This window comes from Diplotaxodon limnothrissa, linkage group LG9 (assembly GCF_057381915.1).
Source record: "Diplotaxodon limnothrissa isolate DT_005_m linkage group LG9, D_limnothrissa_male_GT1.1, whole genome shotgun sequence".
NCBI classification, from domain to species: Eukaryota; Metazoa; Chordata; class Actinopteri; order Cichliformes; family Cichlidae; genus Diplotaxodon; species Diplotaxodon limnothrissa.
Window position 1 is genome coordinate 28768113 of NC_140604.1, and position 14534 is coordinate 28782646.

Below are 14534 nucleotides of genomic sequence, written 5' to 3' on the forward strand. Positions count from 1 at the left end.
TCCCAAGATGACACCTTCAATGAAAAAAGACAAGACTGCACTCTTTAGATAAATTAACAGTTCCATTAACGATTTACAGTTGCCAAATTGTCAGCTTGTACCCATTTTAAGAGTCCAAGTGCATTCCCACTGTGTTTTTTGTGTCACCTATGTATGCACCAACACCCGTGCATCTTTTTGCGTCCGTGTCTGTCTCCTGGACCAGTGTGATAAGCATCCCCCCAGTGACAGGGCTGAGGTTCTCCCTTTTTCCTCTCTGCCTTACATTCTGTCACCAGGGGCAAGGGTAGATAGCAGCGAAGCACACACATGCACACGCCCATTCCCCCACATACACAGACAACCACCCACTGATGCTGTCGTTGCGATTATTGCATTTGAAGTTGGGTTATGGTTCACTTCTCCATGGGAGGCACAGCCAATTACTGAACAGGGTTAATTCAGGACTAAACAGGGGGATTCCTGCAGAGGCAAAGGAAACAAATAACATCGTGTTTACTGTGATGCTGAGTCATACATGAAAGACTCAAGGGCTGCAGAAGTGATTAAAAAAAATATACGATCACTGGTTTGTGGCAGTTTAAACTAGAATGAGAATCTATAGAAATTAAAAGTGGAGCAGATTGATACACCGATACATAAAAATTACCTTCATTTTCTTTTGTGTGCGTTACATCAATAAAAAACAACCCTTAAAGTACAAACACACACACATAAAATAACCCCAACACAAATACACAGATAACATGAAAGTTTCATGCCCTCTGATATTTATTGGTATGAGCTGAATGAGACCACGAGAGCTTCGAGCAAGAGAGTAAAAAAGAAGACTTGCAACGATACAGGAGCAAGAAGGACACTGGGATAAAGAAATACAGCTTGGAGACAACTTTTCTTTTTGAAGGAGGGAGAGGAAACAGCAGGAAAAGAGAGAAGTGGGAGGTTGGAGAAATTGTTCAAAAGGGATCCAAAGCGTGAGAACCAACAGAAGACCGGGGAAAAAAAATTAGGCGGTTGACAGAGTGTCGGAGAGAAAACAGTGTTAGAGGAATAAAGACAGAAGCCAAAGCATAAACCTCGGATTGCCCTTGTGCCAGATTCACAGATGCAACTGGTTGGCTAGGCACTATGGCACATTTATCACTCCCATATTGAAATGTTTATCAAACAACTGCTTCACAAACTGATCCAGCTAATAAATATCTTTTCTGACTAAGACATGGCAAACACTAGGCTATCCATCCGTAATGCCTGATATGCGATGTTTGAAGGCAGGGCCACATGTTTATTGATCAAGGTTCTGTCAAGGGAGTTTTATATGAACGGCCATATGCCACAGCAAGCAGGACAACACCGGCGGGCTCAGACAGACGGGTCAGTCGTGTGTCAACTCTTGTCTGCAATCATCCGTTTTTCTTTTATGCACTGTGTGTAGAAAACCTACAGCAAGACCTGAATCAATGAATAGTGAAGGGCGCTTCCAAGATAGGCTATTTTCAAATGAAATCTGAAGAGGTTTTCTTGACAAGAGTTTTTTTTTTTTTCTGTTTAATTGGCACTCAAGGTAATACCAAAGAAGAAATTCTCATCGTGTTCTCTCTTCTTTTCCTAGATGCCCTTGGTCATACTGTCTGGTGTATTGTGGGTCTTAGTCAAGATTATCTCAGATATACTTTAAGTTAATTTGTAGCCACTGGCCTTCTCCCTTCTGTGTTTGCTTGTGACCTCGCATTCTGGTGTGGCTAATATTAAAACACAATTAAAAAAACCTCGCCATGAAAACAAGAAAAGAGGACTACATATAGGACGTAAAATATTGGTGAAAAACAGCAGCATGTCCATGATGAGATGAGAACCATCATCTTTAGCAGCCTGTAGAAATCCACATCCCCTCTGTGCCCACCAGCCACATACTGATCAAGGATATTCCAGTGCAGGGATGTCAAACTCATTTCACATCACGGGCAACATACAGACTTGATATGAGATGCAGCATAAGGTGAAGTTTGGGTCTGGAAGCCAACTAGATGATTCATCTGTCTGTGCTTGACCAGATGGGTTATATGCCAATACCAACAGATGGTAAGGATGACTGACTGCCCCGTCTCAGGTCATTAACGCGTACACTTTCAGGCACACACACACAATCACGCATATAAAATGCAGTACATGTACATACTCATTAGAAATACAAATAATGTACACTCACTGCTGGAGGGCAAAGCAGACAACACAGATGACAGCGCACCGCTGCAGTAACAGCTGGGCCTCACACGTGTCCTGCTGTATGCGTGAACACGGTGATGCTTTTCCACTGTAAATTCGTAACATTTAGGATTTCAGTATGGTGGCCCTGAGAGGCCAAACAGACTGCCATTTAAGAAAACACCAGCAATAAGAAAAACGATGCAAAAGCACACAAAACACTATGGAAATAGGAAAAACGACAACTGAAATAGGAAAAAAGAGAGTTCCAAAAGCACAAGGATAGTGTTTCTGGGGAGACAATAACCCGACAGACCAGCTGCAGGAACCAAAATATGCTAACAATTGCGCTGGGAGACACTTAAAAGAAGTGGAGGCTCTATCGGTTTTGTGAGGAAAGAAAAGATGAGAGGTAAGTGTGTTAGCCTAACAATGAGCCTAAAAATTCGTCATCAGTATTATATGAATCATGATAAAACACAACTAGCATGTTTTGGGTTCCTGCAACTGGTCCGTCGGGTTATTGTCTCCCCAGAAACACTTCCCTTGTGCTTTTTGAAATCTCTTTTTTTTCCTATTTCTGTGTTTTTTCCCCTTGTTTTAAGATGCAGTCCTTTTGGCCCCTCAGGGCCACCGTATTTCAGGGTACAAGCACCTATTCCTCAAGTTCTCAGAGCAAACTCATAGTTTGCCATCTAATTTAACTTTTCCACTTGCTACTTATTGCGACATATACTTCAGGTAAAGCTGTTGAGAGATTTTTCATTAAAGGACTAAGAATAGGCTCATTTAACAAGGAAAGCAAAGCCACCTATCTTCGAAGGTCACACTTCTGAGTTGTCCCTAAGGGCACGTCTAAGATATTAATGTTTAAAACACTTGAACCTATATACAGCTCTGCAGAATGTTAAAGAGTGGCACACCAAGCATATATCTCTTCATCGCTCATTTTTTTCTCTCCCATTTCCACTGAGACCTGTAGTTCATCTCATTTGTATAATTGAGCCGTCTGTGGCACGCAATTTTATGGTCTATGTGCTGTATATTCATGCTAAATGTAGCATTTGAATCTTCAGGTAATTAGTTTGTGTCTGTCATTTGAGACCTGCAAAGCCTTTGTCAGTCTCACTCTGTAATTAAGTTTTTTGTCATACATTTTCAGCATAAACTTTCAGTGCTCAGAGGTATATAAATGGCGAAGCAGTCTGGAGGGAGGTTGAAAAAAGAATAATTTCATTCTTTGTTTTCTTCCAAATAACGTCCATAAATCATCATTCCAATGTTGTTTGTAAATTTGCTAAAACCAGAAATACAAAAAGAATTCTAATGGCAGTGCTTTGGGTGCAAGAGTCGACAAAGCTGGACAAAAAGCTGTAATTCTTTAATGCCTCCTAGGCTTCTTCAGGTTTACCTCATCTTTTAATGAGAGACCAGAGAACAGATAACATTCTTGCCAAAAGCTCCGTCACACTTGAGGATAACTAAGATGGCAGCCTCCTTGCAAATAGGAAAATTGGTGATTGCATTGAAATTTAGTGCGCGACACCCTCGACCTCCTGATGATTGGCAGGAGGCAACCTGTCTTCAAACCCTGTGGTTCGACTAACACTGAGTAATCGGTCTCAGACATATTGGTGAAGGTTTGCAAATAATCACTAATTTAGAAATGCCGACAAATTCCCAGCATGTTGCAATCTGATTGAGTCAGTGTCTCTTTGCATCTCAGCAGGTTTCCAACTTGTTACATTCTGGTTATATTTCTATATAAAAGCAAAGGTTAAACTGGTATCCTGCAGAAAGTGTGGAGAAATTTCTGAATTTCTGCCAATATTTGTATGAAATCACGGGATGTTTAAGGTTATCATTTATTTGATCAAGACAGCAACAAACTTTACATAAAATTTTACTGTGCATTGATATACAGGGGTTTGCTGCCAAAGTAATAACGGGGAATGAAAGTACAGAATATCCCAGCAGTAAAGTGTAGACATTAAGTCCATAAGTTGTGTATGAACCTTCAATAACATTTTTCTGTTGAGCTTAAGTTATGGACAAGGAGAGGCAGAATGAGAATGCTTTGGAGCCTGGAATGGGGAGGCGTATATAAAATCATACAATCTGAATAAAACAAAGTTCAAAGTGCTGACTGGGACGAATAATGTTATTTGCAATGAACTGAGAAAGCAGTTAGGCCCCTTCACTTTTTCTCAATATACTGGGCTGTGAAATGGTTTTTAATGGCTGTAAATTTGATTAAAAATTTAAAAAGTGCACCCTGCTTTGGCACTCAAAATTGTCTGCCTGATGGAAACACATGAACAGATATTTCACTCAGTTTCAAACGTTGATTGGCCTCAGTTACCGATGCCTTGGCACACGAACAGTGAAGAATGGTGACGAAGCCCTTAATTAATTTTGAACTATAATAGTGTGTGTGTGTGTAAGCTTTCATTTGTGGTCAGTCATGAGGCCAAGCGTGTCTCACAGCAGGTGCGTGAGATCATAACAGCAGAATACATATGCTGCTGTGCTTCACTTGCTATCTTTTATTTTAATTTCCATCTATTAAAATGTCCAAACCCTTTTAACATCAATAAATGGAACTAATTTCTCTCTGTCTCCCTGTGACTGTATAGGCTGCCATTAAACTAGCCGTGGAAATGGGCTTCATTAATGCCAGAGCTAACACACACACACAAGCAGAGAGAGAGAGACAAAGTCCACTCTAACTTGCTCCTGTGCGTACCACAAAAAAAAAAGAGAAGAAACAAACGCACACACAAAAGTGTGTCTTTGTGCTTCCACACAGACACACAAGTACCTCCTTGCTAAAACTTTTCCTGACTGCTCAAGACATTAGTCATTTGCCTATGAAAACCCATTATATGGCAGCCAATCATCATTGCTCTTACTGAGACATAGCTCCATGCACAGTATGAGAAGCATCAATCATATGCGCGGGACCTATTCACGTGTGAAATTTTTAATATACATTTAATATGCCTTAATGGGCCAATGTATAATGTATGCTCCATGTTCCAGTGTCTTGGCCGGCACTATGGCAAACATACCTCAAAGTCATCTTCATTGTAAAGGTTGTTAATTTGGTCACTCAATATAAAAGAAGATGTCTCACTTTGTCTTGCGCCCACAAAGACACATGCGGTGATAACAAGGAAGATAAAGAAATACTGCGCCGTCCAAGTGACAGAAGAATCCATCTTTATTAATTGTGTTTGCCACACTTTCAGACCCCCACACACAAACAGATGTGATGTCATGGGTCATTAAATCATGGTTTGTTTGTATGTTGGCAGCTCGGCGATGAAGGGACATTAGTGACTGGCACCGGGTTGTTGATGAAGGGACCATAATGGGTGTGACACCAGGGAGAAAGAAGGGCAGGTGTTCTGTCATGTTCTGCACCCTCGACAGAACCAGGCCACTTCCTGTCTGCCGGAGGACGGGCTGTTAGAGATAAAAATGACAGCGAAATATCCAGTGCGTGATGTTTAACTGTGGCATACTTGATATCTGTGGTATACTTGGCTAAATTCCTTTGTAGTTTTAAATCCAGCACTATCTCTAAAGCACAGCCCGCTGAGATAGCATAGCTCCATTCTTTTATTTCCTTTAGTTTGAAAAATGAGCAGTCAATAGAGAGTTTATGAAGAATTATTAGTGCAATGATCATGCCGTCTTGCACTATAGATTAAATCCATTTTTACTTTTCCTCTCTAAAGGATATTATTTGCCCCAAAACCACTTTGGTGCTTTGTTACATTACAGCACAGATACCAATATTAGTTTCCTTTCTTAGTATGTTAATGTATTTTTCCTTAGGCGACAGAAAATCTCTGAAGCAATCTCTCAGATATAACATAATTGAGGAGGAGATTGCAAAGAAAAGCGTCTGGACTTCTTTAAGTTGCTTGAAAAGGTTTCACCTCTCATCCGAGAGTCTTCTTCAGTTCTAAGGTCAAATGGTGGAGAGTCCCAGATTTAAACCCCGTGGGAGTTTCCCCCCACAGAGGGACAAAAGGACCCCCTGATGATCCTCTAATCGCCTGAGCCAAGGTGGGTGTGGGTCCCAATCAGCCAGGGTTTCGGGTGAGTTCATTGTGAAACCTGGCCCCACCTTATCATGCGAATTCCTGAGATCAGATGGCCCAGGATGTGAGTGGGTGTTAAGGCGTCTGGGGAGGGAACTCAAAACTGGATTATAGATGGCAGACAGTTGGTGTCGTAAACCACCGCCTCTGTTCAAAGATGGTCGCTCACAGTGGACATAGATGGCTTCTTTCACTCTTTCAAACCATCTGTCCTCTCTGTCCAAAATGTGAACATTGGCATCCTGGAAAGAGTGTCCTTTATCTTTAAGATGCAGATGGACTGCTGAGTCTTGTCCTGTGGAGGTGGCTCTTCTATGTTGTGCCATGCGCTTGTGAAGTGGCTGTTTGGTCTCTCCAATGTAGAGGTCTGGGCATTCCTCGCTGCACTGTACAGCATACACCACATTGTTAAGTTTGTGTTTTGGAGTTTTGTCTTTCGGGTGAACCAGTTTTTGTCTGAGCGTGTTGCTGGGTCTGAAATACACTGGGATGTCGTGCTTGGAGAAAACTCTCCTGAATTTTTCTGATACATCGGCTACATAGGGGATGACAATGTTGTTGTGTCTGCCATTGTCATTCCCTATGTAGCATGATAAGGTGGGGCCAGGTTTCACAATGAGCTCACCCGAAACCCTGGCTGATTGGGACCCACACCCATTTTCACATCTTGGCTCAGGCGATTAGAGGATCATCAGGGGGTCCTTTCGTCCCTCTGTGGGGGGTTACTCCCACTAGGTTTAAATCTGGGACTCCCCACCATTTGACCTTAGAACTGAAGAAGCTTCTCGGATGAGAGGCGAAACGTCTTCAAGCAACTTAAAGAAGTCCAGACGCTTTTCTTTGCAAGCTCCTTTGACTACGATTACGTGGATGACTGAGAACCTTCACAGACATAATTGAGGAGTTCATTCTGTTTTGAATTGCTCAGTGGATAATACATTTAGAAAAGTGGAATGAAATTAAGGTTGCTTTTAAACTCGTATATTGGTTCATTTGTTCTGCGTTAAAGATAAAAAGATGCGCTTGCTTTTTACAGTTTTCTGCTTCATGTTCAGGTCACAATACAGACCTGGGGCATATTAAGCAAACAAAATTACTCCTTGGGTTCATCCAAAAAGGTTGTACATGGGGCCACCAAACTGTTTTAGTGGTACACATGTGACAGATTGTAGGATATACTTTTAAAGTTGCTTTAACCTGTCAACAGGTGCTGCTGCTCTTGCAAGCTGCTTTGGAACCACTTTTCCTTTCATGAAGTACCCAGCCTTATCAAAGTCAAGTGCTCTACTTGTGTTTGGGTCTTGATGCCTAACACACAGCTATGCACATGGAAGCCTGGGGGAATCTCAGAACAAAGGTACATAGCCCCCAAAAATGTGAATAATGCAAAAAAAATTTAGTATCATATTACAGTATGATGGTTTGAATCAAATTTATTTAGCATTTTATTTAGGCCAGTATCACAAACCGGTCACACCATAAATATAAAAATACATCAGATGTGCGTTTGTGAAATAAGGCAGTGGCAGATCTCAACAAGCTGACAAGAAGAGCCTGCTGGCTCGCAGGGATCATGGTGGCTAAAGCCACTGAATATCCTCTCATAATGACAGCTAAGCCTTAATGTAGTGAAAGCTTACACCATTAGAATACCATTTCCATTATCCATTTAACTTTTCTAAGTTTATCTTGAAGCCCACTGTGTTACAGAACCTCTGAATTTACAGAGTAAACAGCTGCATCACAGCTATACCGCGCAGTTGATCCGTGCTGATCTGACAGAAACTCGGTACACACTACAGGAGTCACATATCGCAGGTAAGATGTGGACAAAGTGAACTGGCCCAGGTTGCATGAAACGGGAAGTGGTCAATATCATAGTTCTGCACAATATGTGTGTATCTTCCAACTGACCCAAAGTCCCAATGAGAGCAGTGCGCCAACACTGATTAGAAGCACAGACAGGAAGAGAAACAGCAAGGATTAAAGTGCCTCTCAGTTTGTGTGTTTGTGTGTAGGTGTGAGTGTTCTGCTAGATCTGACACCTGATGTTTACCTGAGCAACAACCTAAACTACCGGGAGTTGACTGAAGGGAATAAAAGGATGAGTGCTTAGATGAAAAAGCTTTGAACGGAGTTCAGATGCATTTATCTCACCACACACATAGACATTAGCACAAAATGCGAGTGCGTTCACGCACAAAAACACACATATGCAGAGGCAGATAAAGAAAGATTCCAAAATAGAAAGACAATCAAGATAAAACAACAGGTTCTGTGAATGATTTGCACACTGCGAGAATAAGCAATGTGCTATTTTCAGACTCAAGTGCAAACCCAGAATGACAATGTGCTCAATTGTACTCTGCTATGCATGAAGTGTTTTCTCTTGCTCTCTCTGAAGATAGTTTTTAATTAAGACCTTATTCAAACCATCAGCAGCAAACAGTCAAAAAAGGGTTTGGTACTTTGCAAAAGTTTGACTGACAATGGATGTATTGTACAGTCAAAGACACACTGATAATGCTTAATTTCCACTGGGGTTCAGGATGAAGAAATGGCAAATATTTCTTCCACATGAGGAAGCCAAAGATAGTGATGAACAAAGTGCCCTTCCTGTCATACTGATTTTTGATGTTTGTGTGAGTTACCATTCGTTTAATTTGTTATGGTTAAATAAAGCTCCCTATATACTGTGTGACTGCACCACACTGTCACTTTTTTTTTTTGCTTGCTTTTAGGTGACTGCATAAACCCATTACTGACCCCTCGAGTTTCTTTCAGGTCCTATCAGCCTTAAACAAATATAGCTGTTGTGCTGAACTGCAGCTCCAGTGAATTGCACACATTGCACCTGCCACTTAAAAAAGCCAATTCAGGTAGTAATTTAACCGTGATTGTATAAAGGTAGCCAGCTATCAATCTAAGTTTCCTGGCACTTTGCTCGCTACTACTACAGAAACCTTTCACTTTTCCTCTCTTTCATAACGTAAGTGAATACATCAACAGTGATGACGGCGGCTGCCACTGGCTGGCTTTTTATGAGTCATTTCTACCTATTACAGAAATTGCCACAACAAAGGCGGGATTGAGAAAGGCTGTAGGCCACAGGGCATACCTTAAAAATGTTGCTCCAAATTGTGTCAATCACCTGCCACTTCACCAGTTGCTACAGGAAAATGCAATTCTTTGAAAGCTAATTCATTCATACTTGTTTGAATTTAAATGTTTCAATCTGGTTTCAGGCCGATTCAGCGGAAAAGACAAGGACAAGCGATCTTATTTGTTTTGGGTTGTTTCGTTCCATTCACCAGGCAATATCGGCACTACCCGCTTTATCCCTGTGTTGACGTTTCTATTACGGTTCACCTGACATAACAGTGCAATCTGTATCTTTCATTAGACAATCTTCATCTGCTAATATCATGTACAGCCTGGTGGCATTTGTTGTAAGCACAATGGGATCTCTATAATTTGAATATGTATCTATTCCAGTGTAAGTTCTGCTGGAGTACCATTAACTGTCTATCTAAAAATGTCATACTGCTTAACATCAAATAAAGAAACAAGCACACAAACTCTTCAGAAGTTACATACAGTGTCAAAAGAGGAATTGATTCAACCTTTCGTGAGCCCTTCACAAATGTTATGCAGCCATTCTTCAGCAACCAGCTGTGAATTTTTGAGAAAATAAAATCCCTTCCTTTCCGCAGTCGACCTGGAGATGGTCATTATTGCTCATATTTCTTTTTCATTTAGTCTGCTGCAACAGCCGTCCTTGTGCTTCACTCAAAGGCCCATTTTAACCCTGCGGTGAATCCAAAAAGCTCACGCCTGCTTTCCCCATCCTGTGTAGGCTCCTCTTGAGTTTAAAGTTAATTTTACAACCATACAGATGACTCACACCGTGTGATTTAGCTCCTGGATACTCTATTGACCTTTTAGTTTCTCTTTAATCAGAGTACACCTCTGTGCCTCTCTACGGAGCCCTGCTGTCTGTTCCAAAATACTGTGGATTAGCCTGAAATTACCTACATTGCTGCTAAAAACTTAATCACGCTGTTTTCTGAATATAATAGCGCAGCCTTCTTCAATATAAATCAGTAACAAATATTAAACTAAATAAAAAGTTGACTAACACCACTTGTTGGCTGCCATATGTTGGATAAGAGCTGTAATAATTATTTCCTTTATCAATTATTTGGAAAATGAATTTTCTTTTTTTACCCCTATAAATGTAGTTTATGGGGAGAAAAAATTATTTACTTATTTCCAATTAATTTTCGGTGTATCTGCTTATCTGTACTCATTAACTGAACTTTCAACACCTTGAAGCCCCCCAGTGCCTCGCACACAGTCCATTCAACCACTTTTATGTCAGCAGTTATGACTTTGATTTTTGGACCAAGTAAATACTCATTCGTGATGTTGGAATCGTTTTCCAGCTGTCTGTCACTCACATGAGTAAAGCCAGCTGTTTTGGCGCCATCCACGTGCTCCACACCAAAGTACATTAATTGTATTTTAAATGACACAACACTTACTGTCTCCTTGACAACGAAGTGGTCCAACAGTTAGCTTGGCCTCAGAGCCTGACCTGTTGGTGTCGCCCACCACGACCTGGCTGACTGGCAGATGTTCTTGATAGACCAGGAGACCAGAATCTTCTCTCCTATAGGATGATTTGGGAAAGAATTATAGAGGTTAAGGAATTATGGTCTTTTCACCTTACTATATCTTTTGCTGTGAAAGAAACATTTTTCTATTCAGTTCAATTTAGAGTTTATTAAGAGCACAATAAAAACAAACAAACAATGAAATAACTGCGGAAATATCTGCCAGACACTATTCACAAATGTGTCAATATGATTTTCCATAAAAAATTCCTTAGCGTTGAGGTGACACATCTCAGGTAAGTGATTTTGAGTATGAAATGAAGAAGGGAAAGCTAAATATAAAAAGAAATCGATTCAGAAAAACATCAGATAGGGTAAATTGTATAAAGTACATAATAATCTCACAAAGGTATTGCAGTTGTTTATATACATAGGAGTATTCATACATGTATCCACATGGCAAAATTGGTATGGCCCAGATGTGGCCCACACAATGGCCCAAAGAACCACAAAGAATGATGGCCCTTTGGTGGCCCAGACCTGGTTTGCCAGAGGTTGCCCACACATGGGCCAGCACAAGGCCAGTTGCGGACATACTGGTGGTCCTGTGCTGGCCCAGAACAGTTTCAGCTCTGGCCCCAGATGTCAGCCTAATATGTACCTTAATCAAGTCATGTAATAACAACATGTGCCAGAACATAATAGTGCGAAAGTAACATGATGAAACTTTTCGGACAGTGAATGGACTGATTCTTATATAGCGCTTTTCTACTCTCCCAGATTACTCAAAGTGCTCTTGAGTACAGCATGCCACATTCACTGAATCACACACTTTCTCTAAACAGAGTGCTTCCTAACCACATTCTTACTCTTGACATGCAGACTGGAGGAGCCAGGGGTTGAACCACTAACTTTCCGATCAGTAGGTGATCTGCTCTACCTCCTGAGCTACCACCACCCACTGGCAAACGTGAGTAAACCGTCATTAGGTTTTGGATAAAGTGTACACTCACAAACCTGGATAAGAAATGTTGACTACCATAGCAGTATAGTATTGCAACATGGCATTTGGGTCTTCTATCTAACAGGAAAATAGGAACATAAATAGTGTCATCATTGCCAGACCTGGCCCACATTTGGTTGACATACACTCTGCCATGACACCAGTCAGTCAGAAGTACCAGCTTGATGCCGGATATGGGGAAGACCTATTTTCTATGAGCCTGGGCCACATAAACCAAACCACAATCGGGCCAGATGTGGCATGCCATCACATAAACAGTGCCATCTACTCCAGACCTGGCCCATATCTGGATGACATACCACTTACCATGCCAGAAGTCAGCCAGCAGTGGTCGGCTTGACACCAGATCCAGGCCAGACCTGTCTGCTGTGTGGGTAGGACAACATGAGTGGGCATTTGTAAGTCTATAGTTGGGGGAGGTGTTATCCACAGGCATGAAGATTTTCTTTTGTTTATGCTGTTAGATGCTGTACCAGCTGTAGTACTGGTTACTACTTAAAGGATACTTTTAACTGAGCCTATTAGTAAACTTCCAAACAGTATCAATACTGTCACTTTGGTCTTTTTTACATGTAGCACACATGAAATAGTCACTTTCAGATATGTTCACACCTCAGTACATGTTATGTGGTTTAGACAAGGGAGCGTAAGGGAGGCTGCATACAAGGAGTTCACTCACACAGTGTGAATTCACCAGAGAATTACCTGCTCTATTTTCACGTCGGTGCAATGAGACATCACACAGGCTCTGTGTTAGATAGCTAGCAGGTTAAACACCATTCAAGGTCTGATCCAATTACCTCTAATGAATCAAGTCTCACTTTTAATTTGAGTAGGTTTACATCAGTGTAGTAACAACTGCACAGGTGTGCCGTGTTTAACACAGATCAATTTCAAGATTCACCCTTTAGACATCGATAGATGTCTTTAGATCTAGTCAGGTGATCCTCTTTGAGGAACGTCTGCAGACACCTTCAGCTCTTTCTTCTTGTCTTTAGCCAGTCTGCTCAGTCACAATAAGGTCATGTCACCTCAGGACTAAGTTGCTGAAACTGAGCATGTCTGTATCTGTATTCACCCTGTTGCTATAGTAAAATTATCAACAAATTCAAGTGCCCTTATTATGTTTTCATGTGTTCCGTCTGTCTTTGATACCATATTTTAATTTCATTTCTGTGCTGACCAATGCAGTCTGGAACTCTAATGAGAACTCTAATTAAAGACAGTGTGCAGGGACGTGTGCATCTGAGTAAGCATGTGTGGATAGACACTTGCACATTTCTATGTGCTGCCAAAAGTATGGGTAATGAGTGCAAACAGTTGGTAAAATTTCAAAGCTAACTTAGACAAACAATAAGACACTGATGCGTACAATATTAACAGAGAGAACAAGGCACTGTAAAATTTATTTGTAATCTCATCAGTTTTCGAGATGAGGAGGGAGACATGAAAGCAAATTAAATCTCTTCTTCTTGCTAATGCTCAGTAATTACTCTCAAAGAGGAGGCACATGCATACACACACTCACAAACAGCGATGCAACAGCTTTTAATGAGAATATCCATCAGCTGGCTAAAAGAGCTTTAAAATGCAAACTGTTGGTTCTGGATGTAAGCACCCCTCTTAAATAAACACATCACTGATAGTGACTGAATGATGAATGCATTCATCATTCAGTCACTTCAGCCTTTGAAGTTTGACACATCGCCACACTGTCCAGTTAAGGCGGATTCTGCACTGTCAGCTTAATGCAATCGCTACATTAGCATAAGTGACGAATTTAGTGCTATCAAAAATGTAATATATAAATAAAAATGTAAATAATCCGTGGGTTTTTCATTTTTGGGTTCAGCTTATGCGGTAAGAAAAATAAAAAGAATCGACGGTCTGTCAGGTAAGAGATTGTTTGTAGGAAGCCTTGTTAATGTCTACCAAAATGAACTTCTCTACTACCAAACATGCACTTATTAAACATAACAAGCAGTTAATAGACAAACTGACCTTTACAATTTCATATAAACCGCAATTATTTTAGAAGCAGTTAAATGTCTGAGGTATGTCTGAGGAATTCATCTGCCCTGGCGAGAAAATCTGTGGGTGAGTTAATGGAATAACAAACACTCCTCTTCCTTACTGAAGTGCCAGTGAGCGTGGTATGTATGTACATAACCCTGTGAAACTTCCTTGTTTTTATAGCTAAAGCCTAGTGATAACAAGTGACAGAATCATTTTTATCTAGGTTGGCAAAAAAAAGTCACCACTGAATTCTCCACTCATTAGTAACTGTAGCGTTAGCTTTCCACTCTACGACACATGCATTCAGCTTATTATCATAAAAGTAGTATCCTGGTTATTAGAAAGATTTAAGTAGTTTGCAGTGGGTAAAAATGAAGACTTTAGCTGCACAAGATGGTCTCCAAGAAGCTTGATGGATAAAAGCTAATGCATAATGCATGAAAAAGGCTTTCCCATGATGCATGTAGTATTCATGTAATACAAAAAAAGAGCTACTTAGTAGCTTGAAAACTACTGAGAAATGGCTCTCTAATTGTGAAACTGAAACAGTGAACTTTAAAG

General features: G+C 40.8%; 1 protein-coding gene across 2 annotated transcripts in view; it reads right to left on the bottom strand.

Moving 5' to 3' along the window:
- Window positions 1–14534, bottom strand: part of cntnap2a (contactin associated protein 2a) — a 398709-nt gene that overhangs the window by 51986 nt on the left and 332189 nt on the right. For both annotated transcript variants that reach the window (XM_085362984.1, XM_085362983.1), the window contains exon 17: window positions 10862–10989. In XM_085362984.1, the coding sequence (XP_085219110.1) occupies window positions 10862–10989 (128 nt within the window). The remainder of the gene's footprint in view (window positions 1–10861; window positions 10990–14534) is intronic.